General features: G+C 42.7%; 2 protein-coding genes and 1 long non-coding RNA gene across 3 annotated transcripts in view; 1 reads left to right on the top strand and 2 right to left on the bottom strand.

Moving 5' to 3' along the window:
* The window catches only part of MRPS6 (mitochondrial ribosomal protein S6), a 64,489-nt gene extending 36,911 nt beyond the window's left edge, over positions 1–27,578 (bottom strand). Inside the window, exon 1 of the mRNA XM_075911333.2 lies at positions 27,444–27,578. Within this exon, the coding sequence (XP_075767448.1) occupies positions 27,444–27,488 (45 nt within the window). The 5' untranslated portion in view covers positions 27,489–27,578. The remainder of the gene's footprint in view (positions 1–27,443) is intronic.
* Positions 44–27,582, bottom strand: SLC5A3 (solute carrier family 5 member 3). Its single transcript, XM_075911325.2, has 2 exons — positions 27,444–27,582; positions 44–12,752 (listed from the first exon to the last, which is right to left on the bottom strand). Exon 2 carries the CDS (start codon positions 12,471–12,473, stop codon positions 10,332–10,334), a length of 2,142 nt encoding a protein of 713 aa, XP_075767440.2. The 5' UTR covers positions 12,474–12,752; positions 27,444–27,582; the 3' UTR covers positions 44–10,331.
* Positions 8,534–24,070, top strand: LOC142820981 (uncharacterized). The gene is made up of 4 exons (XR_012898024.1): positions 8,534–8,620; positions 16,720–16,784; positions 18,386–18,554; positions 23,932–24,070. It is a non-coding gene; the product is annotated as an uncharacterized LOC142820981 (long non-coding RNA).

Genomic DNA, 27,582 nt, shown 5'->3' with positions numbered 1-27,582 from the left:
GGACATAATGTCACGGTAAAGGAATGTAAACTGCAAGAAACAGTTCAAAGTATCCAAATACTCTTTAATAAGAGTTTTAGTTTGAAGACAAATGCAGTAGGCAACATAATATGCAAACAGTATACATAGGGTCAACAGTGAGAACAAGAGATTTTCCATCAGCTTTACTTCAAAGTTTTTATAACAATATAATACTTTATTCACTAGACCAAAATTAACTTATCATACATCATTTCTATAACAAGAACGTGTAGATACGAACAGTAACAATTTACAAGCATAATTAAACATATTAATTCAGCAACACTGCTAAATCTATATTCCTACTACAAGAATTAACATCTTCTGTCTAATAAGATCTCATTAGACCCTTTAAAAAACCTTACCAAAAAGAGGGCTGGACCCAACCTAGATATGCCTGATCTGCATCCCTGATTGGTTCATTCCATCTCAGTCTGGGGCCATAGGGGATGGTGGAGAGCAGAATTCAAATGCTATATGATATTGTTTTGTTTTGGTCAGCAATGTATTTTAGTTGAATAGTTAAAAATAAGGCAGTTCAATAACTGGTATTTTATATAAAAGCTTCAGAAAATACAACAGCAACAAAAACAGAAAAGTATATCACAAAAATTTAAGAAAAAAGGTATATCAAATATACAAGGTAAAAGCAGCATCACTTTGACACTACTTTTAAAAAAAGATTTCTGTAATGAGATTACAAAAAGAATTTGCTTTCTTCTTGAAGAAGACTACTAACATTTTGCACAGCAACTATTTTTTTAATAATCACCTCATTTAAAACGTGTATTCATAGACATAGAATTGTCATATAACATCATCACCATCTTTGCTCAGAGTGTCTGACTTTATACAGTGAAGCTGACAATTTAAAAAATGTCACAAGATGTCACTACATAATCTATTTGATAGAACAAAAATAAAGCAAATGCTTTTAAAAACCAACACCATAAAGAAAAACCCCACATTGTTGCGTAGACAAAAAACTAAACGTGAGTATTTTGAGATATCACAGTAAAATCAGAAACTCTAGTTATATATTGATATTCTACAACTACTCTTTACCCTAGCCTAATTAAAGCACATTAAAACCACTGAATACACAAACATTTTCTTAAAAGAAGACTTTAAAACAGTGCACATAAGTTTACTTTAAAACATCACATGTAACAAGGTTAGTATTAATTTTAAAGTAACTAAGTTTAAGGGCATAGAACATACAGTTACTGAATATTTTTGTTTTGTTATATGTTACTAAATCCAAAGCATGTCTCAAAACAAGAGATTAAGGATTCCAAAGATTTTCTCCAACTTCATCTTAGTATAAAAATATGAAAAAATAAAGCTGAATGTTTTAAACATGCAATTATCTTTCACTTTGGGTGTTCAAGCAGAAGTCCTTTGATGACTATCACCACTCAACCCTCTTGTGAAACCTTAAGAGAAATCTTTCACACTAGCCAGGTGCATGACACATCAGAAGCATCATCCTGGCCTTCATGGTATTATTTGTTTGAATGGAGAACGTGGAGAAGAGGCAGAAAAATAAAAAAAGTGGTGGAAAATATGCAAAGCGTGAACTAAACTATCATGTTCCCTTCTGAAGATCAGTGAAAAGAGCTATAAAACTTTGGCAGAGAATGACATTAATAGAAACTTCTCCAAAACCAAAAAGGGAATTTTTCAGAATGAAGTGCACACAACTTTAAAGAAGCCTTCTCCTTTTAAGATAAAAAGGAGAGAATTTTTTTTAAAAAGTTATGGTGAACAAACTGGTGTCACTTAAAATTAAGCAGTGTCAAAAATAGGTGTTGTGTCATGGTTCAAAGCAATAAATGGCCAGTTATGTAAGGTTGAGTAGGAAAATCATTTTGGATGCAAGTCCAAATCAACAATTACTGGCCAACAAGAGAGGCCAGGTACTAAAATATGATGGACCAGCAGTCTTAATAGAAGATCCTATGTTTGCAGGTTTGCATGAACTAATGGCAAACCAACAGCATACATCTAATCTGGGTTCACATCTAATCTGATGAGATCATAAAATCATAAAACACTAGAACTGGAAGGGAACTCGAGGGGTCATCGAGTCCAGCCCCCTGCCCTCATGGCAGGACCAACCACCATCTAGACCATCCCTGATAGAGGTCTGTTTCCAGAGATGAAGATTCCACGGCCTCCCTAGGCAACTTATTCCGGTGTTTAACCATTAGTTGCAAGACAGATTAGAAGCATGTTTACACTATTCAAACCCTGAAAATTTCTTGTGCACTGTAGTCCATAGCATGATTCGAGTTAGAGAATGAATCCTCCTAGCAGCACTTCCCCAATGCACAGAAAAATACACTAACTAACCCGAAGTGCAATTACCTGCAGGCAAAGGGGGGGGGGGGGAAGGAGGGGAGAGAGGAGGGAGATTTGTAATGCCTCATGAGAGCCAAACATCCTAACAGAAGGGAATGGGAACATGGTTTTGACCTCTCATGATGCAGTATCCTCCCTACCCAATATCAGTGGCAAAAACCCACCTCTTTTCTTTTCAAAGCCTGGGTTAGCCGCACACATGCATTAGCCAAAAGAATACACCCCACTCCGCTGTACGCTCATCTGAGTATTACAGACACATTATGCTTTATTCTGAAGTATTTCCAGAGCCAAGGCAGAAGCCACCACATGGAACGATATGCTGTGTTCAAGTGGCCCTGCTGAATACCATGGAAAGAATTCCCAGTGGCATTGCAGTCAAACATGGTGGAGCACTATTTCTGATCCCACAGACTGACTGGTGGAATCACATCAGTATACAGCTATAGGATGATGAGCAGTGGCTGCAGAATTTTTGAATGTGGAAGGCCACTTTCCAAGAACTTTGTGCAGAGCTTTCCCCATCCCTGAAGCATAGCAACCATAAATAAATAAAATTAGACCTGCTTTGACAGGGGAAAAGCAAGTGGTGATAGCTCAGTGGAAGTGAGATACCAGACAGCTACCAGTCAGTGGGAAATCTATCTGGAGTTCATAAATCCACTATAGGAGTAGTTGTGATCCAAAGGTGCAGGACCATTAATCAGCTTCTGCTAAGAAGGGTAGTGACTTTGGACAATGCACAGGACACCGTGGATGGTTTTGCTACAATGGGGTTGTCTAGCTATGGGGGGGGGGGGGGGGGGAGGAAATAGATGGTATGCATAAACCTATCTTAGCACCAAGTCATCTTGCAAAAGAGTATACCAACAGAAAAGAACACTTTTCAATGGTGTTGCAAACACTGGTGGATCACTGGTGGAGCTTCACTGACATCAACCTGGGATGGTCAGGAAAGAGGTGCATGACAATGTGCATCCTCAGGAACACTCCTCTGTTTAAGAAAACTGTGACCAGGGACTTTATTTCCAGATTGCAAAGTAACTACTGATGTTGAAATGCGGACAGTTATCCTGGGAAACCCAGCCTACCCCTTGCTGTGGCTCACGAAGGCAAGCACCAGCCACCTGGACAGCAGTAAGATGCAATACAGCAAGAGCCGAATAGTAGTGTAACGTGCCTTTGGTTGGTTAAAAGGGTCGTTGGCGCATTTTGCTTACTGGGTTAGACTTCAGTAAAAGCAATATTCTCATCATTGTCACTGCCTGCTGTGTGCTCCATGAGATTTGAGAAGGAAAGCAAGAGGACTTTCTGTAGCAGTGGAGCATGGAAGTGAATAGGTTGGAAGATAACTTTGAGCAGCCAGATACCAGGGCAATAAGAAGAGCCCAGCAAGAAGTGCTATATCTGTAGGAGACTTTAAAAGACTACTTTGGTGTTAGTACTGGAACAATCTGCACTGCTTACCTGCACTGTGCCTTCCCATACAATCCCCTCCACTGCATCTGTTTTCCTGCACCTCTCCTTCCCCTATGCTTCAAGTCTCCATGCTTGGAATAAATAAAGAGTATTTCAGTCTCTAACCATCATCTTAGAAACACAAGATACACAAACTTAGAAACTGAAAGAACAGGAAAATAATTTAACCTTGGGCAAATGGATGTGATAAAACTTGGAAGGGAAAAACCAAGCCTGCTGGTGTCTGAAAGCACAGAAGACTTGCCCATCAAAGGTCTTGAAATGGCTGTCCTTTGATCTTTGCACCTTCCCTGGTGCTGAGTGGAAGGAATTCTTCACCTTCTCCTGCTGCTTCCTGGAACATTTTTGAAGAGGCATTGGGAGCACGGTTATGTTTCCCAGCCATTCTGCAGAGGCTGTCGAGGAAATCTAGCTGCAAGTTGTTTTTCTTGAAGCTCAACCAGATGCCTCACGTCCAGCTGGTCCCTCATAATCCACAGCATCACATCCTGAGCGGCACACTCCTGCTCCTCGGAAGTGCTCCTGCTCTCCAGGTCCAGTTTTTCAAACAATAAAATCCCCCAGGCTCTTAGCTCTGTCAGCTGTCCCAAAGGCATTATCTTGTTGAACATGTCATTCACACATTCTTTTCTCCCCTCCTTCTAATCTGTGAAACCCTCTCTGCCACTGGAGGACGTGCTGAAGGCCAAGCTTACCATTGGAAGACAACCACTGTCAGTGCCTACCTTGGGTCTAAGTGCAAGATTGCAATTTAAGTATCTCTTTTCTTGGGTCTAAGTGCAAGTCAGAACATTATCAGGATCCCTATCTATCGAATGAACTCATCTGCTGATCCAGCCATGGTGAGCATGGCCAAGCAGTTTGATTTACAGGCCTTGTGCTGCAATTTGTGGAAACCTGTGTTAGGAGCACAGATAAGTAGGTGGACAATTCCCCCCGCCCCATTTAGCAATGTTTCTTTGAGACAAGGGACCGGTGTTAAGCCTCCCAAACTGCAGTTTTTGTTGAGGTGGCTGGGGCAAGTGGAGGGTTGCAGCTATAAGAACACAGGAAGCCCACCCACCCCCTTCCCTTAATGTTGCTGGGCTTGCAAATTGAAGTCAAAGCTGATCCCTTCCAACCAAACCATCAACATGTTAGGGAAACCATCACTGAGGGACCCAAAACCACCATGGGTGGGGCCGGGGGGGGGGGGGGAGGGGAAATCACTTGCTCTGTTTGCAGTATGAGCATTTGTGGATCTTATGTCAGATCAATCCTCCCTATGTGACTAAGTGATATCCACGTACTAAGGGCAACAGAGGTGGCACAGGAGCAGATGTGGCAAGCATTTGGGTACAGAATGGTCCTCATGCAGATGCTGTGTGTCACACTGATTCCAACAGAATTAGTCCTGCCATGGTGTAAGAAATAGGTAGCCCCAGTGCCCTTTTGTAAAGCACTGCAGAATACCTCCATGAAAGTTTCCCATGGCTCTCCATGGAGGATTCTCAGACCATCCCTGTGCACATAAAACTTTTTTTTTTGGGGGGGGGGGGAAGGGGAGGGGAGAAAAAACCCACACGCTATAGCTGTAGTAGACACTGGGAAGCAGATACCTTCTGCATATAACTTCTTCATATATTAAAACATATATATGTACTCAGCATCAAGTTCAGCTGCCATATGGTCCTGCGACTGGGTAGACTGCTAGGGGTTAAAAACAACATCTGTCTCAGTGAGAATGGATCCCCTGCTCACCTGTCTCCCATTTTGCTGCTCCTCATTCAGAGCATCCGCCTCATTTTTGCCTGAGGCTGTCAGGGACTCAGACTCCTGGGAGGTACCCACACTGCATTTGGGGGTAGTGATGGGGTCACCACCAAGAATCGCATGCAACTCACTGCAGAAGCAGCATGTCCGTGATGCTGAACCAGAACAATTGTTCGTCTCTTCATTGTTCAGGTCTTCTGGACCATCTGCCAAAATTATTTGGCTTTTCACATGGCACTGCTTTGTATTCCTGGAGTAGCCCTTCTCCCCTAAGCCTGGCACCATCTTTTTGTAGAAGTCTACATTTCTTCCGCTGATTTGGAGCAATGTCTACACGGACCTCTTTTTTCCACGGACCAGTAAGATTCACCACTTCCTGCACACTGTAGGCTGGAGCACATTTGGCCTTTGCCTCTCAACCAGCTGGGCCAGGGAGCTAGCCCCACACTGATCAAACAGGGAATGTGAAGCCAAAAGAGTTCCCAGAGCTTTAAATAGGAAAGCATTGTTTCCTGTGTACCAGACTGAAGAGCAGTGGAGTTAAACTATCTCTAGAGTGATCACAGTACAGAACTGTGTGACATTTCTTGGAGGCCAATTCAATCAACTTATACAATTCTGCTTCTACTCTGCCTCTCTGTTGACTCCTCTAAGTGCTCAAGAACAGCCATACTAGATCAGAATAAAGATCCATCTAGCCCACTATCCTCTCTTCCACCCACAGCCAATGCCAGGTTCTCCAGAGAGAATGAACAAGTAATCAAGTGACCAATCCACTGTTCCTCATTCCCAACTTCTGGAAAATAAAAGCTACGGACATCATCCCTGTCCATCCTAGCTAAAAGCCATTGATGGATCTATCCTCCATGAATGTATCTAACTTTTTTTGAATCTGCTATAGTCTTAGCCTTCACAATATCCTCTGGCAAGGAGTTTCATAAGTTGACTGTGTTATGTGAAGAACTACTGTTTTGTTTTAAATCCACTACCTGATATTTCCTTTGGTGACCCTAGTTATGGTTTACGAGAAGGAGCAAACGCTTCATTTACTTTCTCCACACCAATCATGATTTTATAACCCTCTATCATAGCACCCTTGTGATGTCTTTTCCAAGTTGAACAGTCCCCGCCTTAACTTCTCCGAATACAGAAGCCAGTCCATACCCCTAGTGATTTCTGTTGCCTTCTAAGTGGTAAACATCAAATTAAGAACTACGGTTCTTGTGGAGGTGGAATAATTAAATTGATGTTTCAGCAGAACCTCAGAGTTATGAGCACCCCGGGAATGTGTGTTATAACTCTGAAACATTTACAACTCTGAACAAAACATTATAGTAGTTTTTCCGCTTTGAAACTTACTATTCAGAAGAAAAATGTTCCTTTTAACAATGTTAATTTAATGGAACAGCTTCCTTACCTTGTCTAAAAAAAATAATTTTTTTTTAAACTTTCCATATTTTTAGTTTTCATTTAACACTGTACAGTTCATGCTACTTCCCCCTCCCCATCTCAAGTGCCGCCTGACTGCATACTTCCAGTTCCAAAGCAGATGTGTAGTTAGTTACATGTTCAGTTCATAACTTTGGTGATTCATAATTCTGAGGTTCTACTGTAGAGTAGACACATTATTAGATCATCAAAAGGCAGATTTTGTCTACTTATGTTCGTAGTGTAGCCCAAGCCTCATTTATGAAGATAGGGAGAAAATATAGGCTTTTTAATCAGTTTCCAACAATGACAACATGTAATCATAATTAATCTAACACAAGGGTGTCTTACTCCTGTAAAGCTTCTTAGTAACAGACTGCTCACCACTGGAAATAAACCTTCAGAACTACTGTAGTATGGACTTTTAGTATGAAAACCAATTTGAAATGTAAAGATACAACCAAATAGACCTAAGTAAATTTTAGTATTCAAAGTATGATCTAACTCATGCCAATACACTGAAACTACTTATCTTTAAAAGTGCAGATGTAATATTCACCTATTCTTGGTGAATATCAGATGCTGTTAGAGTTAAAATTTAATTGCTGATCATAAGTGTGCCCAGTATCATATACCCATTGTCCAGTAAACAAGAGGGCTTTATAGAAAAGAACAGATCTGGGGGGGACAAGGGAATTAGGAAAGCAACTGTAATAGACAGGCTGCTGTCTATCTAGGTGTAGACGAGAAATGCTTCTGGCCCTATTACTGTATGAGACACCTTAGGGAAGGAGTAAAAAGGACTGAAGCAGTGGTAGTAAAGCAGACGGGGTCCCTGAGCTAGCCTACCTGTGAGAGGCAGGTGGTGACAGTAATTAAAACTAGATCAAGAAGGGCCAGTAAGCAAACCTCTAATGCCAGGTGCTGATGAAGATGTTGGCAGATCATAGGATCTAGTGCCTGTTAACATCCCAAAGATGGTAGACCACACCCTCCACATGTGCCCCTGAGCACTTTATTTTCAGGAGCTGACTACATATATAAGCTCTTCGTCCTTAGCCCACTCTGTCCCTACACAAAGAGGAAAAGGCTTCATTCCCTTCCTCTTCCTAGTGTAACCATTTAGATTTAGGGCAAACCCATCCAAGTTTTTTTACTGTTTATATGCAGGGTAGAGGGTAATATTCAGTTATCTTTGTATACCAAGCAGTCATGTACCCCAATCACACCTCCAGTAACTATAACTTATGAACTTGAGTTTTCATTTATACAGAATCTTTATATTTCTAAATGATAAACACATGGTAAAGAATTTTTCTATATGAAGCAACCCATTTCAACAACAGCTTTCACACAGCAATACAAAAAACTAAGCCTCGGCCATGTACAGTAATTGTCATTATCTACACTACTCAACCACAGCTCAGATGCTCACCTCAACTGTGATGCGCACAGTGTTCTACCTTCCAGTGCAAGATCTAAACAAACCTGATAATGAACAGTAGTTGAGGTAGAACATCACTGCATCTATACAAGCCACAGATCTATCAGCTTCAATTGCTATTTCAAGATTATGGTAAATTACTAGTTCAACTGATTAACTAGTTATTGAAGCTTCAGGGAGTAGCCGAATTAGTCTGTACAGAATAAACTTAAACAACAAATGGTCTGGTAGAACTTTATAGACTAACAAAACATGTAGATGGTATCATGAGCTTTCGTGGGCTTTTCTGGACATCTGAAGAAGTGGATTGTACCCATGAAAGCTCATCATACCATCTACATGTTTTGTTAGTCTATAAAATGCTCCTACACCATTTGTTATTTAACTAGTTATTGTTGACTTAAATAGCTGTTCAGTGATCCCTGCAGTACTATGCAGCAAGATGTTTTTCTTCCAATATTCAATACCTAGATTCCATTATCTACCATTTTTATTCACCTCAAGTAGCACATTATTCTGCTAGTAGTCCTATTAAACCAATCGGCTACTCAGGAAATTAAACCGGGTATTAAACTTTTTCCAATTTGGCAAATCCTTGATACAGTGGTCAGTAACAATCCTTGGAGGGGGGGGGAACCCACACTTTAGATCTCATATTTTGTACATTACCATAATTTGAGGGTACACAAAAGTTATTTTGCTTTTCCGCATATGCATCAAAAAAGAAAAGCCCAGATAAAGATAGTGAAGCTGCCCACTACATTCACCTCCTTCCCACATGGACTCTTTCATACTATTCTTTTCTAACATAAGTTAGAATGAAAGAATACTGTGTTAAATTGAGAGTGGTTATTTGTTGCTTCCACTTCCCTTTTCCAAAATAGCAATTTAGAACAAATATCCATGGCACATATTAGTAACATTTAACAGACTGCATTGCATTTAACTCAGTGATAGGGTTGTTTGTTAAAGTCCAGTTGAAACATATTCAGGTTCTCATTTGAGAACTTGGGCAGGTCTTTTAAAAAGTAATAGCATCCATCTGGAGCTTGCTCCCTAAGGAGAGGTTAACCCTGCTCACTACACAGCAAAAAATACAGAAGTTTGAAATGGGGTGGAAGTGAATTTTTTTGGTCCACATTTACTAGACATTACAAATAAAGTATCCACCCCTTCCCCGGGTCATAAGCTAAAGTTTACAAAAAGTTATATGGAGTGTATTATCTCAGTCTGAAATCTGTGACTAAGTATGTTTGGTTTCTAATTTTATGGAGGAGATGGAAGATGGCTGCAGAGTGATAGAATTTTCCAAAATAATATATGATGAGATAAGTGCATCCAGAATGCTGTTTTTTTTTTTTTAATGTAAGTGATTTGTGGAATTTCAACACCAAACTTTTATACACAAGTTTTTAAAAAATGGAAAGCTGCAAGTAAAATTAAGCAGCAACAAGTTGGTCAAGTTAGTAGAAATATAAGAGGATAAATTATGTATGGGTATCTTTATATTTAGATCAACGGCACTGGTAATGCCAATTACACACTTATATTTTATTTTCACTTTAATACTGGACTGAGCACCTTAAAGGTCTTCTTTAAAAAAAAAAGCCACCTCCTCTTTCTTTGTTGCACCCCTTTCAATACTGCACTAAAAACCACACTCTTTCTTATGTAAGGAGAGCTAATCAATGGTCTTTAAAATTGGCTAAAAAGTTGATTTTACAATTATAGTGTAAACAATGTCTGAAATGCAAGGGATGTATTTTTTAAAAATATATATATATATTCACAGAAACTTGTATCTGCCTGTGTATGTTCAGCCATACCCTTAAAGCCTCACCATTCACAAAGAAAAATAGACAAACATGAATATTCCAAGTGAACAGACACAGAATAGTCCAATATTTAGTAATAGTTTAACTTTTGGAGTCTCTTCCAACATTTGCGAACAGAGAGTCTCTTCCTCCATATCTTGGTTGTCTCTTTTGTTCATGTCTCTACTTCTAAAGCCACAGAACCAATCTATGAATTTCCAATGCTTCTCTCTATTATCGGTCTCTTCCTCATGCTTTCTCTCGCCCATGAGAGCCGCCTGTCCATTTGAATAACAATCAACGGGTGTCTCCACTTCAGAGTGACTTACAGAAATCACTGGATTGCTATCATCTCTGCAAGTAACTAGAAGATTGATATCCTCAGGCTTAATATTCTTAATATTTTCTTCAGATTTGCCATTTGGCATGATATGATTAGCATTTTCATTACATTTCAAGATGGTCTTTTCTTGTAATTTATATGGATCCCCTTTTGAAGCATTTTCTTTTACAGATCCGATTTTGAGAGACCAGAAAGTGGTTGTTCGAATTTGTTCCTTTGTAGGTGGTGGTGTAAGCAGGCTTACTATAATAACCACAATTCCAGTGATCCAAAACAGAGCAGTAGCAATATACATGTAATGGATATTTTTGATGAAACCTGGCCTAGTATCAGGCTGGTTACACTCAGGTACACGATAAATAAATGCCAAAATCAGCCTTATAGCTCCAAGAACAAACCCAACCATTCCACCACAGAATGCTCCTTGTTCATTGCAACGCTTCCAAAATATACCTAACAGAAACAGAGCAGCCACTGGTGGAGTCAGATAATCTGCTACCTCTTGTATATAGAGATACATCTGGCCCCCTTGCATTTCCACTATTATTGGAACCCAAGCAATGCTTATAATTACCATAAAAGCAACAAACACTCTTCCTACAATCATTAGTTCTCTAGATGGTGCACTTTTGCGTATGAGTTTATAGATATCAAGTGTAAATATGGTGCTGGCACTGTTAAATATAGAGTCCAAGTCACTCATCAGTGCAGCAATCATTACAGCCATCATAAGGCCCCGCAGACCAACCGGCACAAGTTTCATCACCAAACGTGGATAGGCAATATTAGAGCATCCAGCTCTACTTCCACAGACTTGCATGCAGTGTTCTGGACTGATACAAGCAATGTCATCTGCAAACAGTATACGTGAAATCATCCCTGGGATAACTATAATAAACATAGGCAACAGCTTTAAAAACCCTGCCATTAATGTGGATCCTTTGGCATGAGCAATATTTTTTGCCGCTAAAACCCTCTGAACTATGACTTGGTCAGCACACCAGTACCATACAGAAGCCGGAGTCTGCCCTAACAGAAATCCAGGCCAAGGAACATCTTCATCTGTTGGCTCACGTAACATTTTAAGAGCATCAGGCTTTGGATGGACATGACAAAAGTTGGTATTGGAAAGGTTGTAGGTCAACAAGATTGATGTAATATTTGGTGTTGCCAACATGTATCTTCTTTTAACTTCTTCAAACCCACCAATCTCCACCATACTTATGATCATCAGTGTGAGAGCACCAATAATCATAAGCAGCGCTTGAAGAGTGTCTGTGTAGATGACAGCCACAAGACCTCCAGTCACAGTCAACAAAGCAGTCATGCCAATAAGCAGGATAACTGACAAATAAAGGTTCCAGCCCAGAGATTCTTGAATAAAGAGTGCACCTGAATACAAATCAACAGAAAGTTTGGTGAAGATATAAAGAATTAAAGATAACGCTGCAAAATATATTTGAATTCTATGTCCTCCAAAGCGTTTGGACAAGTATTCAGGCATGGTATATACTCCTGACCGTATGTAGACTGGGACGAAGACCCATCCTAATAGCTGTAAAAGCATTAAGGCGTTGAACTCCCATGCACCTACTGCAAATCCACTTGCTGCTCCAGATCCTGCGAGCCCAATGAAATGTTCACTCCCAATATTGCTCACAAACAAGGATGCACCAATAGCTACCCAAGTCATAGAACGGCCTGCCAAGAAGTATCCACTTACGGTGCTTCGATTGTATTTCCACATGGCAAAAAAGCCTATGCACAGTACAAGCACGAAGTATAGTGTCACAATGGCAATGTCTGCTGTTTCCAAAGAAGCCCTCATTTTTATAAACAAAATGATTTCCAACTGCCGATGTCCAATTCTCACCCCCCAAGCAGTCTTTAGATAATATGTGAAGTAGTTTACATTTATCAACACTGCAGATCAAATTCTTTATCTCTTGGTTTGCTGTCTTGATGGTGGTGGTGGTGGTACACTTGGAGAAGACAGATTTATTTTCTCCGCTTCTTAAATGGAAATTTGAGAACTTAGCACGCACTCTGTTGATGTAGGAGAAATTCTTAGCTGCAGCTAAGTCTAGTGAGGCCTACTGTACCAACCCTGCAAGGCAGCAAAGACAAAAGACAAAGATTGAATTAGAGAAGGATTTCACTCAATTTATGAGAAAGCTTTGAAGACTATCTAAAACAAATGGCTGAACACAAGTCATTTTCTCCTAAATTTTATTTGTGCAAGATACAAAACAGAATTTATCAAACCAAGTATTGCCCACTATAATATTAAGATGCAAATATAGTATTATATGCTTCTCAATGGATACGCTACCACAAGAGCATAAAGATTAAATGGCTTTTAAATCAGATACACCCAACACAATACAATCTTCCCCTCACCCCAAATCCTCAGAGATTAAAGTCTCTCCTTAAAAGACATTAAAATAAGCCTTTCCTCATTTGAATGTGTCTAGGAAGACATTTTACATTATGAAAAAGTTTATTTGGATATTTCTTCTTCGAATTTTCCCAAGGATTTCAACCCTCAACAGCATAGGTCTTTCTTGCTAGCTCCTGAAGTGATGTCACAATTCTGTGTTTGAGACACCAGCCTGTTGCCATGACTAATACAGAAATAAAATCATAATACTGCTACTACATGTCAGGGATGTAAAAACCCATTTAGTTGATTAACCGATTAAAGGAGGACTGACAGGAGAGGGGACTGCTCCAGCCTGTCCAGAGCAGCCCCTAAATGCAGCAGCTTCCCTCCACCCCTGTGGGGCTAGAGCAGCTTCCTGCCTGCACCAGGTGGGGAGCTGCTCCAGGCCCCGCCTCCCATAGTTAAACATTCACATCTCTACTACAAATATCAAATAATGGTAAATTTATGACTAACTCTAAAACCGGGGTTATTCTGCAAATTACAGAAAAACTGATGTGCGCTGGACCCCATTTTTGCTGTTTAAACAAAGTATATCAGTGTGCAGGGATGGGGAGAGGAAAACATTGTTTACACTTACAAGGCAAGCAGAACAAGGCCTGAACACACCTTGATTTCATTTCTCTCTCCCCCCATGCATATGTGCTTCTCTCTCTGTAACTTGGTGAATTTTGAAGACCTCAGCCAATGAATTCTGAAGTTTCATGTCACAATCTAGGTGACAATAGGAAGAACCCTATTAAGTTTGGTGACAAACTAGAAAAAAGCCTCAAAAAAGGGCATGAGTAGCCCTTCCTGCAGCAGACCAGGGTGCCCCACAGCCAGGAGCTGCTCCAGCATCTTGGCCCAAGCAGCACCCATCTGCGGGTAGGGTTGCCAGATACCTTCACAAAAAAAAATCCCAAACAGGCAGGGAAAATTTGGTTGGCAGAAGGGGGGGAGGGAGGGAGGAGAAGAGACCAAACTTGTTAAGCCTTTAAATTACTGCACTCCTCGCTTCCCCTGCCCTCGCAGATGCCTTCCATCTGAGGAAAACAGAAAATACCAGACATTCTACATGTCCGGTATTCTCTGTTGTTTTTTTTACTGTATGGAAGGCCAAAATACCGATCTATCCGGGCAAAAACTGGACACCTGGCAATCCTAACAGTGAGTAGATGTTATGTTCATTTCTCAATGATTTTTTTATCTTTTTGGGATACAGTAGTATTCTTATACAAACTATTATTTGTCGGTGGAGTCCAAATGCAGTTAACAATAAACTTTCAGTTGACAGTTTGCTTTTCCCAAGCAATCCTTATAAATTCTCCATGGTCCAAATTGGGAACAGGTAGAATAAGGCTGAACAAAGTTTGTAGGTGAAAACCTAAATATTCAGTCACCATGAGGAATGGCAATCAGAGTTTTCCATTCTGAATTGTAAGACATTACAAGGTAGAAAGAGTTGAACACTAGTCAAATATTTCAGGCCTTGAATTTTTTCTAAGGGGATTTAAAAAAAATCCTTATGCAAAAATGGATTGGTAGGGATTATGCAAATGAAGCATGAGAAAATGCTAATCCATGCTTCATTTGCATTGCCTCTTCTGGCAAAAGTCATAGTGTAGACAGCCTCATTTACTGAGGCAGATGGCAGAAATGTAGTTCTGGTTGTCCTGGACTGCTTGTCCTAAACTAGGGATGTTAAATATCGGTTAATTAAATAGTTGATTAACCTCATGAATTCTTATAAACTATTCTATAGTCTCCGGGCAGCCCCTGTTCAGGGCGGAGGGGTCTGAGCTCCCAATTGAGCTCATTAGGCCTCAGTTGGAGTAGCGTGTCTAGTTCTGGGCATCACATTTCATGAAAAATGTAGAGAAATTGGAGAAGGTGCAGAGAAGAGCAATGAAAGTGAAAGGTCTAGAAAACATGATCTATGAGGGGAGGCTGAAGGAACTGGGCTTGTCAAAATCATGAGACTCAGACAACAAATCTGTTTTTAAATTCTCCCACGAATAATTTAAAATGTACACTCATGCCCAAAAAGTACTGCAGTAATCAGATACAGTAGTAAAATCAGATGTGCTGTAACAGTATACAAAAAGGCAGCTAGTATGCATATTGTAGTGTACAGTCCAGCCATGACTAGAACGCTTACAGAAAATAGTTTTGCATTAGTAAGTTTGTGTGTCACAACTGAGACACCACTGGACATGTACTATTTATTTTGGTTATAATGTTAAGAACTTTGTTAGAACCTGTCAACTAGTACCAGGGCCAAACCATGCTTTAAATAAATAGCTACTTTTCAAATGCATCATTTTTTCAACTGTCAGGCTTGGTTTGCAGTGTTCAGCTTTGGAAAAGCTTTGAGGGTAATTTGCTGGGCAGAGATCAGATGAACAAAAGAAGGGAGATTCATTTCACTAAGGAAAAAGGAAGAATTTCCAGGGTTACGCTGTAATTAAGTTCAATAAAAAGCTGATATAAGAAGCTACTCTGAATTGCTGTAGTAGTGAAGTAGGTCTACACAGTAAAGAAAAATCTTCAGTCATTTCACTGCAGTGTACAGGCAGTCCCCGAGTTACGTGGATCCGCACTTACGAACGGGGCTCTCGCGCCCCGGAGCTCTCAGGCAGCGGGACCGCCCAGAATGCAGCGGTCCCGCCACCTCGACCTCCGGGGCGAGAAAAGCTGCTCCGGGTGCCCCTGGTCTGCTGGGGACTGTCTCCAGCAGACCAAGGACACCTGGAGCAAAGCCAAGGAGGCGGAGGGGTCCCGTGACTCTGAGGCTTTGCCAGAGTAAAGCCTCAGAGGCGCGGCACCCCGCCACCGCTGCCGCTTTGCTCCCGGTGCCTCTGGTCTGCGGGGGGGGGGGGGGGGGGGGGGGGGGGAGGGGCGCACAGCTAGTGCCGCCTCCCCTCCCCCCGCAGACCAGGGAGACGTGGAGCAAAGCCCCGGGCCTGTGGTAGAGCAGGTGGGGCGCTGCCCGTTGGTCCCGCAGCACCGCTCCTTGGCACTACTGGACCAACCCGGCAGCACTCCAGCGGCTCTGCCCCAGGAGTCCTGATTCAGCCGCTGAAACAGACTTCCACAGACTGCTCAGGGCGCTGGCCCCAGCCCTGCACTGCCATAGGCTGTTGCCGGCCCAGTCCTGTGCTGCTGGTGGCTGTCCCGACCCGGTCCCAGTGCCACAGACTGTTGGAGGCTGCTACCAGCTCCTGCCCCATCCCTCTGCTTCAACCCAGCCACTCCTGGATTGCCCTCCTGCCACTAGACTACTGGGGTTCTCTGATCCAGGAACATCTGTGATCCTTTGCCAGACCAGACAATTCCAGTTTTGGCTGGTGCAACCTGTACAACAGATTCAGGATAGGGTTTATAAGGCACACCAAAGCACAAATATTATAAAAACATACACTTACCCTGTTGCTGGAAAGGGAAAATGGCTCATACACAAGTCACCAATTTAAGATCTGTATGTCTCTAATGTTCATGTGGATGATCCAACCAACCACCATTTAATGCTTGGCAGTCTGGAACATTACAGGTAAGACATCTATAGTTTATGACAAGAACTGTTGGATCACTCTTAGGGAAGCTTTCCCAGCATGATTTTCTGATAGATGCCCATTTAAATAATCCACAGGGGGAGAACAAACCCACAGCTGCAACCTGTAATGCTGCTTCCCCTATCTCCTTTCTTTCCAGCTGGTAAGCAACTCTGCTATGTTTTTCTTGATTCTTATCACCAAAGATATAGTCTATCCTAGCAACATTCACTAAGAGGAAGGGACAACATCCAAAATATTCTCCTCAACCCTCCCTGCCCCCCGCCCTCAATCTCTTTTCAAAATAAAAACTTGTGTAAGTAGCTGCAGGAGTCACATTATTAAACTTATGCCTTCATTAGCAAGTTAATGGGCACATCTGTGCACACCCTTGCATGTTAAATGTCATTTCCAGACAGACTTCTTAAAAAGGTGGAAAAACATTAGGTTCTTCACAAAGCTATGCATTAACTGCCTCCTATAAACCTGCAATCCCTACATGGCCCAAAAACCTTTCCAGGGTATTAATGCCCCCAATTGAAAAAAAGGAGCTGCCCAACCTAGTTATTAGAATCTGAGTATGTATTAGAATTAGTAGTTAATCCACATTTTGTCTATTGAAGTGATCTTGATAACTTTATTATACTAGAACTTTCCCTACGGTATTTAAGATATACAAGTTCTTCAGATGCTGCAATAATACTCCCTCCCCCTCAGTATTTTGAATGAGTCTAAACAAGTGCAACACCTCTATGGATCAGAGTGCTTTTCTGATAAGCTACACACAACTGTCTTTATGGGGTAATCTACTGCATTTTGTCCAGATCCTGTGCATCATAGCAATTTTAAGTATACACTGTTCTAGACAAGTTTGAGTTCCTATCTATGCCACAAAAGCAAATATAGTATGTAGTAACTGGAGCTACATGGTTCCATAAGACTGAAGGATGAGGTGACTAAAAGCATTGTTGTTGGGTTTCACATGTGTCTCCCTTTAACATTTTTGTAAAAAGCAATTCTGTTAAGAGTTTTTCTACTTATGAGCTCTGTAAATATCAGCATAGTAGTCCTAAAAAAGTAAAAAGTTGTGATTCTTTTTCTGGCTCATTCATCAGCTCTGTTGATGCTCAAACAAATAGAATCAGGCTCACTGACTCATAACCACTGACTCTGAAATGCAGGAGTAAAAACTTGATCTGTAATAAGTACAAAAAGCAGAACTGTTGAGTAGAAGTGCTTTAATAGTCATTTTTCTGAACAGCCACATTTTAAGCTCCTTGAAATTATATTTTACTGAAGCAGTGTACAATCTGAATAGTCTACTATACCAATATGTACACCTAGTTAACATTAGGAGTAGGTTGATAAGCACAAAAACTGGACAGAGGTTACAAATGAACATAGGACCCTAGGCACACTATAGTAATAGGTCAGTTACCAAACAACATGAAGATTCTGTTTGCATGTCTTAGTAAAAATAAAAGATGAAGTTAAGTACCCAAACAAGACTGATTTAAGTTCCACAGATACTGAGCTTCTTCTGAAATCAATAGGAGCTGCAAACATTCAGCACCTCTGAAGAGTAAACCACTATTTTTAGCAGCCAAATTTAAAATATTTTGCTCAGGTCAACAGCTGGTATAGTGATGGTCCAAGTGGACAATGACCAGATAAAAATCAGAGGACAGTTGACAGGACTAGAAAAGCATCAACTGCATATGGTTAACTAGTGGCTAAGCTTCTGTATTAGTGATTCCTCCGCAGTTATAAAAGCCTATCTAGGATCAAGAAAGGCAAGCTTTCACTGCAGTGATGGGAAAAGCTAGAAGAAAATATGAACAGAGCAAGGTGCCTGAACTAAAGGATCAGATAATGCCCAGTCAAGAGCCTCAAAAGAAGTGTAAACAGAAGAATGCAAAGGAAAGCGAACAAGGTATTTTAACAAGTTTTCAGGTCAAAGTGGTAAAACTCAGAGCCATGACTGGCTTAAGCTATCCTGCCAACTAAGCCAGGATGGCATCCTTGTTGGCAGTAGGAATGTAAAATCCTGGTTAATAAATTAACCAGTTAAACAGCTTCTGCTTCCAGCCCCCCTTGCACACGAGGCTCCCGGCTGCCACTGCCAAACCCCCCCCCCCATGCTTGGGGAGGCTGGCTTCTGCTCCAAGCCACCCACATTCGGGGGGGCAGCTCCCTCCCAACCTCTGCAGGGCTGGAGCAGTCCTTCACCCATGACCTAGGACTGCTCTCGGGTACAATTTCCTCCTCTAGAAATCAAAGTTGAGCCATGCTGACACACAGCTTTAAGAAGTTTTCACTGCATGCAATACATGCAGAGTTTAAAAAGTTAACCTGGAGATGAGGTTAAGGAGTTGTGGGGGGAGGGGGAAGGAAACACACACACACACACACACACACACACCCCCCCACCCAATAGGTATTACCCAAACTATTTATTAAACAGAATCTCTGAACTACATAATCTTAGTACATGCAAGACAGTGTCCATACTCTACAGCAGGGCTAATCAACGTACGGCCCGTGGGCCATTTGTCTGCGGCCCGCACTGCACTTTGGGTTTATGCAGGGCTCAACATGCAGCCTGTGGGTGGGAACCAAAACAAAAAAGTAGTCAATATGATTGTCTTTTGTTGATACGAGTTTTAGTAGTTAAATTCCTGGACTGCTATTGGTCATTGAAAGTGCTGTCACAAAATCAGGTAAATATTGCATTTTATTAACATCAGCAGAATTGACTTAAATGGGGCCTGTATGTTGTATAGTCTTGCCTTAATCTTTGTATTCATGCCCGTCAGTGTGAAAGAAGCTATTTGCATATATAGTTGCATCTATAGGCAACCACACTTAAGTTATGACCCTCAGCATGTGCTTTGAGTATCGTTGTGGCCCCCACGGCTTCCAAAGTTGAGTAGCCCTGCTCTACAGAGACTCACCTAGTGGGTGAAGACAGTCATTACATCACACTAATACCAGTCATTACTTAAGTTGATTGTTTTCTTTGGAGAAATACTTAATATGCACTGCATTCCAAAAGACTTCTGTTGATGAATCAGTGCAGTAGCTAAAGTTATGAATACAAGTGATTTTTAAATGGGAGTTTCTCCATAGAGCTCTACCAGTATCAGCAAGTTCAATTCTAGGGCTTCTTTTGTACAAGTGGCTGATAATGCCAACCTCTAAACTTTTTCTAGTGTCCCATGGGAATTAGTATGAAGTCAAACTTTACATTTTGTTTCCCAAGCCTTTATAAATCCATCACTATTCTAGGCTAAAATGCTCTCACCATTAGATCACATGTATTTTCGTGATGAGACTAAAAGGCAAAGGCTTCAAAAAAAAAGTGTGCCAAAAAGACAGTCCACTAAATCCATGCACAGATGCTAAATATGTGGGGCAGATTTCAAGGGATCTGTTCTTCAGGTGTGGAGGCAGAAGAGGCTTATTTTTAGCCAACATTACTGGTTCACAATCAAGGCTGCAATTGCATTTCTGGACATTACCCTCATGGACTGAAGCTGTTAATGTGAAATAAGGCCATAAAGCTGATCTAAATGTTGTGCCCTTCCTGAAGGTTTCAGCTATGCCCCCATCTCGCCCAGTTCTCCCAAGTGGCATTTTATGTGAGGCCACAAATACTGCACTAAAAAGTGCAAGGCTTTCTAAAGTGACATTGCGTATGGCAGCGGTTTTCAAACTACAGGTCAGGACCCCAAGATAGGTTGCAAACCATATTAATGCGATTACAGGGCTGGTGTTAAAACTTGATGAGGTCTGGTCCAAAACCCAAGCTTCATCACACTGAGCCAAAGCTGAAGCCTGAGGGCTTCAGCCCTGGGCTGCAGGAGTCAGGTTACAGGGCTCCTACCTAGGGCTTTAGTCCTTTGGTGTTAGCTTTGGTCCCCCAAGCCCAAAGTGGTAGGGCTCAGGCTCATGGAGTAATTGTTCTTGTCACAGGACGTCATGAGGCAATAATGTTTGTAATCCTCTGGTATAGGGATAGAGATTAAGGTTGAAGGTAGGTAGTAGGGATATGAAAGTGTAACCATGTACACAATTAATCTGTGAGCCCGGGCTCATCAGTTAGCCATCGCGCTTACACTCATGCTCCTAGTATGCATGGGGAGCCAGCATAGAAGCCGGCTCCTGGCACATACACACCCCCCCCCTCCCACACATGAAACTGGGGATGTTAGATAGAGTGTATTTTATTAATCATGTAGCCACAGCTATTTTTAGTGATTATACAGTTACTAAAATATTTTCTGGGGGTGGGACCAGCAACCAGTGCACTCTTGGCCTTACTCCCAGGGAGACCCCTGCCACTCCATGCTGCGGTCTTTATATACAGCACAGCCCGCAGCGCAGCCAGCAACCAGGGAGCAGAGCCAGTGCACACAGGGACCTAGCTGCTGGCCCCACTCCCGGGGAGCTAGCTGCGCTGCAGGCTCTGCAGCATAAGCTTTATACTCCCAGCTGCTGCCCCAGGAGCCAGCTTTTAAGCTGGCTCCCAGCCCTCTTCCCAGTTCCCGGCCCCGCTCCCAGGGAGCTGGCTGATACGAAGCCAGCAGCATGGGGTAGCAGCTGGCTCCCTGGGAGTGGGGCAGGGAGCTGGCATGTAAAATGTTACGCTCATTTTTATCCATTAACCACTTAAATGGTTACACTATTACATCCCTAACACCCACAGAACCACAGAGTGTTTTGGGGAACTGCCGTGGCAAACGGAGCACGGCGTGGGGCCACCACTCCCAGGGGCTAGTGCCCTGCGCTAGCTGTAGCGGGGCGGGGCATGGCACAGCTATGCCAGAGAAGCAGCCATCTCCATATCCTGTCCAGGACTGTAAAACCATAACCATTTAAACAGTTAACCAATATACCTGGGTTTACTGGTTACCATTAACCGTTATACGCAGCCTCCCACCCCTCTCCTGAGGAGTTGGCTGCCACCCCGCCCTGCTGGCTCCACATCAGAGCCAGCAGCCAGCTCCCCATGATCCACGTTGCAGCCGGAGCCAGTGTGTGCTAGGAGCTGGCTTAAAAGCCAGATTCCAGCGTGTACTGGATCCTGGGGAGCCAGCGGCTGCCCTGCTGCAGGCATGTGTAACCGCTGAGATTTTCAACAGTTACACAATTACTTTTGTTGCTTTTTAACATCCTTAGGAGCATGCCAGTGAGCCTAGTGTCCACCCCAGTGGGCAGGGCTGGAGTCAGTACAGTTGTGCCAGCTAGAGTAGCTGCTGGCACAAAGGGATAGCTCCTTTGCCTGTAGCCCACCCAGTTCAACAAAAACCTTTCCTCAGACCACCAACCAACCCTCCATGATGACAAAATGGGTGCAGGAAGGGGGGGCAGTGCAGGGTCTAGGCAGAAAATAGGGTGCAGGCAAGCCCGCTGATGGTGGGGCATATGCCCCAGGGCCCAGTCATTCAAAGGGGTCCAGAGCTCCTTTGAACTGCTGCAAGAGTGCCACTCCACATGGCTTTGAGGGCTGGGCTAAGCCACCGCAGTCCAAGCAGCACAAAGGGACAGACTACCCTCAGTCCCCGCTGCTTCTAGGGGTGCAGAGCCACCTTCCCTCTCACCGTGACCTAGAGCCTGCAGTGGCTGTCGGCATCACTGGGCGGAGGAGCAAGGGAGGGTACAGGAGTAGGGAGGAGGTGCAGGGTCTGCGGGGGCCGGAGGTGAGAAAAATCTTACCTGACTTTGCGCTTCCCCTGCTGCTCCCAAGAACCGCATCCTATCTCCTGCTGCTCCCATTGGCCACAATTCCAGACAATGAAAGCAGCAGGGAAAGCATCAAGGCAGCACTTCCCCATGCTGCCACTCCCTCAGCCCAGGGCAGGGATAAGAAAGGGGAAGGGGAAGAAAATGCATTGTGCAGAGCCATTTGCTCCTCCTGCAAACCAGACTTGACCCTCAAGACTCACTCCTCGCCCAAGGAGGAAGCCAGCACTAGGACTCCAACCTCTGAGGTGGGGGGAAAGGAAAGAAAGGGTTGAGCCTCAAGCCGTGGCCATGGACCACCTAGTTTGTCATCAAGGTATAACTGTACCTTGAAAGAAATGTAATTAAACCAATACATCAATGGCACTTGCCCTTAGTTAGAATTAAGATTAAGCTAGAGAGGATAACAGAGGGGCTAGAAATGATCTCCTCTGCTCTGTCAAAATCCCACATCCGGGACCAGTCAGGTCCCAAGAATGCCAGAACAGAGAGAGGTCCAACCTGTATTATAATCCATACGGTAATATTCCTAGAAAAATTTACATACAAGCATTGCAAAAGAAATTGCTTCCTCAAGAATAATTAGAGCAGGAGATGGGGCACTCACAAGTAGGGATGTTAGCGACTAGTCGGCTATCCGATAAGCAAATGCTTATCAGATAGTCAAGTAGCCACTCAACTAGTCACTTTCTTTCCTCCCCACCCCCTCGCTTGCTGTCTCTATCAGAGAGAGGTAGCAAGGAAGGAGCAGGAGCCGGTGCTGGGTTCCCCCCAGCACCATCTCAGCAGGAGGCAGGGGCACATCAGGGAAACAGCGCAAGCAGGGACTGAAGCACTCCCCACTTGCACCGGTTCCTACTACCAGCACTTCTGCCTTTGAAATGTAGAAGAGCCCTCCAGGGCTCTTTCAAAAGCAGAAGTGCTGCAGGGAGCACAAGGTGAGCAGGGACTTAGCCTCCCACAGAGGCAGCTCAGGAGCCAGGAGCTGGTGCTCGCAGGGAGCTGGATTTCAAGCCAGCTCCTTCTGAGCCAACTATCTCCCCACCCTGCACTGCTGCCTCTGTATTAGAGGCAGCAGCCTTGGGGGGGGAGGGGGGAGAGAGAAGCCAGTACACGCAGGGAGACAACTTAAAAGCTGGCTCCTGCCTTGCCCCCCCCTCCCCATGTGTAAGCACATAACTGCTGAAAATTTCAGCAGAGTCACATTTACAAAAGTAAACTTATTTTATTATTCCTAACATAAAACATCTATAGATAAAAAGTAAATATAGGTTGAACCTCTAGAGTCCGGCACCATTCAGATCCCAAGGGTCCTGAACCAGAGAATTTGCCAAACCCCGGGAGGTCAATATTATCTAACAGCATTACCAACTTTTCCACTGCTTACTGGGCTCTTAGAAGACATTTAGGGACAAATAATGCTGGACCACAGACTTTGGTGGACCAAAGAGGTTCAACCTGCACAAGCCACGTTAACCAAGAGGAAAGAAATAGTTAGGATTTTATATTTTTTAATAAAGGTCTAATCTGCTTATTAACTTCTTCTGTTTTGTTTTTCTTCACAGAAAAATATCAAAACTGAGATCTGGTTGCTGCCTACATAGTTACTTTATTAGAGATCAAGCTGTCTGGAGTCTGGGCTTCCCTAAAATTGCTGAAAGTTCTCCACAGCAGTCAAAGTTTAATGAAAAGTGGCAACTTGCTTGGATGTTAAACATGTTGTAAAACAGTTAGCATGTAAACATAGCAAAGTCAAACTGAAAAGCAAGAGAAGCCTTAGAGAACCATAATATATTAATCGTTTGCTCAAACAGGAGAACTGCATATGAACAGAAGTTAACTGATCGCAGGGTCCCTTCAATCAGTTACAAAACTGAGTTCACCTCAAGACCCCTGAATATTTTCTTCTCTTAAAGGAATAAAAAAAATGTAACATGAAAGTAGACTGCTGAGTCAGTTAAAAGAAAATCTGTGTAACTGTAGGATTTATTGAAGACAGGTATGCCAACTCACAGGTCAAGCTGCAGCAACAGGCAGTGCCACAAAAGGGATCAGAGTACAAGTCCCATGACTGTCTGGGAGGCATTTCCTAGAAAAACATCTCAGATTGCCCCCTTCAGGTCAGTCTGAGGAACAGCATTAGAGCAAGACCATATTCCTAACAGTCCTCAGTGACCAGAAGATTCATCACCACAACTTGGACACTAGGCAGGAAGTTTCCTGAAGAATTTCCCTTTCCCCATACATCTAATGCTCTGCTACAATGCCTTTAACACTGGCTAGGTTGAGGGCAAGTTGAGAACTTAACAAAACTTAAACAGTACTTACTCACAAAGTTATGTTTCATTACCTTCGTGTCACTTTAAAAACCTTAAGGTTACAACTCTTCAGGAAGCACGTCTCCATACTTACGTGCACCAACTATAATAGGGAGCCTTCTATCTAGAGTTCTGCAAATATATGCTTTATACCTATGGCACATAACCTGTTCGAACCCTGCAAATTTTCAGATATCTGCAGATTTTTATTTTTTTTTGCATATGCAAATACAAATACCAAATCTGTATCCATGCAGGGCTTTATCGCTACCCTTATACTGGCCATTGGTTAGGTTTGAGAAAGATTTTCAAAAGTAGAAGTGGCAGTCAGGTATTGTACTCCCATTCAAAGCCTGTTTTTGAAAAATCTGTCAGAGATATTACACAATTCGCACAAAATCAGTACCCCAGCTGGACAGAGACAGAACCCAAGCCTCACACATTATTCCTGGGATTGCAATTGCAGAGATCTCAAACATGGAAACACTATTTAAAAACTTTTTTCTAGAAAGCCACCTATAGGGTTCTTTGTTTAATCAGGACATACTAAATAGTATCAAATTAAAATCTAATTTATTCAGGACCTAGTTGTGTATATTAATAATTCAACTTCATAAATATTGACTAATGTAATTAGTCACAGGATTTCAAACTATCAGCCCAAACGGAATTTGCTTGCTGTGGTGCATTTACATCACAGACTTAGTAATAATTTTTGTGGTTAAGAATCTTTAAAAAACAAAAAGTTTTTAAACCAGCATGCTGTGCAGGGAGTGTTCTTATGGGACTCATTAAAACAACCCATTTCTTGAAATTCAGCACCACCACTTAGGTGAAGCAAGGGTTTTAACTGCACAGAAAGTCAAAGTATAGCAAGACAGTGTAGACAGCAAGTTAGTTTACCATGAGCAATTAAAACAAGAATTAAGATGAATTCTAGATTTTAGAGTTACGATACAAGGAGAAATAACAAAAAAAAACTTCTTTACCTAGCTTCATTTTACAAGTTTCAAAGGGGTAGCCGTGTTTGTAACTGAAAAAAAACCCTTAAGAAATAATAGTCTTTAAGGTGCTGCAAGACTATCAAAAAACAAAGATGGTATCATGAGTTTTCTCGGGCACAACCTACTTACCAGGAAAGCTCATGATACCATCTACATTTTTTCTTAGTCTCTAAGGTGCTGCAAGATCATAAGTTTTTTTTTCATTTTACCAGAAATACAGAGTAGTTAACCCAATTGTTTAAATTTGCAGGAATGCTTTAAAACAAAGAACATTTGTTAAGAAGTTACATATTAGAGAGTCAAACTTCAAGAGGATTTTAATTGTTATTGGTTTTATTAGAAGTGCATAACTGCAGATGGGAGACACTCTGTAGCTATCTCTCTGCTTCACCATGTTCTAACCCCAGAAATGCCTGTGAGGCTCTTCAAAAGCCAAGGACTTCTAGTCATGCTTGCAATATAATATTTTATTCATGCCACACTGCACTGTCAAATCTATGATACTTTCCTTCCCAATTCAAAGACAGAAAGCCTGCAACATATAACGTAACCTCCACCCCTCACTTTTTTTTTTTAATTTTAACAGAAGCAATATGTAAAAAGGAATGGAAATATACTAGCGTTGAGCACAAGATAATGTACTTAAAAAACAGAAAAGATGGAATTAAATTAATAGCAGAAAATTAAACATTTCAGCAATTATATATAAAAATGGTTAAAGATGAAAGTCAGGTAGAGCACATGAAAGCATGTAATTTGTGTGATTAAGACTTAAAAAGGTACCTACACGAATGGAAAAGCTGCTGCATTTAGATATTAGCATTGTGTTAAGGACCCTGTGCTTTAAGCTTTCTAGCAGTGGATAAAGATGGGCTGTGGATGTAGCTTAACACAGGGCACAGAGAAGAGGAATACTGAATATCCACCAAGAGTCCTGCCTACATTAGGAAAATTAAATGTAAAGAAACATACATAGCCAACCGTAGTTTGGCTTCCAAGTGCAGACCTATGAGCAATTTTTGTGGATATTTTTTTAAAGTAGAGCATCACCTAATCCCATTCCTAGGCATTGAAAACTCTGGCAACCTTTGACATTAGTGACACTAGGAGAGCTCTATCATTATCAAGAGAGCTCAACTGGCATTAGTAACAGCAGACATCATTTGTAAGATTTCCTTAGCAGGGGCAGGGCCAGCAGGTCACAGTACACAGAAAGGAACCTCGTGGGAGCAAAAGCATGCTTTCACCCTTCCTTGCTGTAGGCTTCCGGGAGGAGCGCGCACACCAAGCGCCTGCTGCTCTAACTATTCAAGCACCTACTACATTGCTGAAAGCGTGCCCGGGCTGAGCCCTGCCATCTGTGGGCTTGGCACATCCGTTATGAAAGTTTTTTTTTTTTTTTAAACAAGGTGAGCCCTGACCCTTCTTTCGTTACACATGGAGCCCCGGCCTATTGGAGGCCTACAGGCGAGGGGAGTAGCGACAGCAGAGGGGCCAGCGTGCAGCGAGGAGAGGGCGGGGAAGGGCAGCAGGCATGGCTGCGGGTGCAGGGCGGAGAGGAAGTCCCTTCACATGGCCAGTCACTTCTCTCCTCCACACCCCCCATTTGTCCTGCAGCCCCAAGCCCTGGGGGAATCCCCCCCCCCCGCTTCTTTCCTTTACTCCCCCCGCGCAGCCCCAAGCAGCCAGCGGCACCTGCGCCTCCAGCCGCGGCCCGGCCCAGCAGCAGCAGCAGCCCCGGGCAGCCGCACTCACCCGCTGCATGGCCTTCAGGATCAGCGCCAGCTCGTAGCGGGGCATCCCGGCGGGCGCGGCGCTGCTGGCTCCCGGGCTGCACAAGCGGGAGGCGCGCGAGTGTCGCCGCTTAAAGGGCGCCGCTGCCGGCTGCGCAGGC

The sequence above is a fragment of the Pelodiscus sinensis genome, chromosome 1 (genome assembly GCF_052426305.1).
Source record: "Pelodiscus sinensis isolate ZL-2025 chromosome 1, ASM5242630v1, whole genome shotgun sequence".
Taxonomy (NCBI): domain Eukaryota; kingdom Metazoa; phylum Chordata; order Testudines; family Trionychidae; genus Pelodiscus; species Pelodiscus sinensis.
The sequence above is the reverse complement of the archived record's forward strand: the minus strand, read 5'-3'. Positions and strand labels throughout refer to the sequence as shown.

Coding starts and splice junctions, on each gene's coding strand:
- SLC5A3 (XM_075911325.2), bottom strand. CDS start 12,473: ATGAGGGCTTCTTTGGAAACAGCAGACATTGCCATTGTGACACTATAC.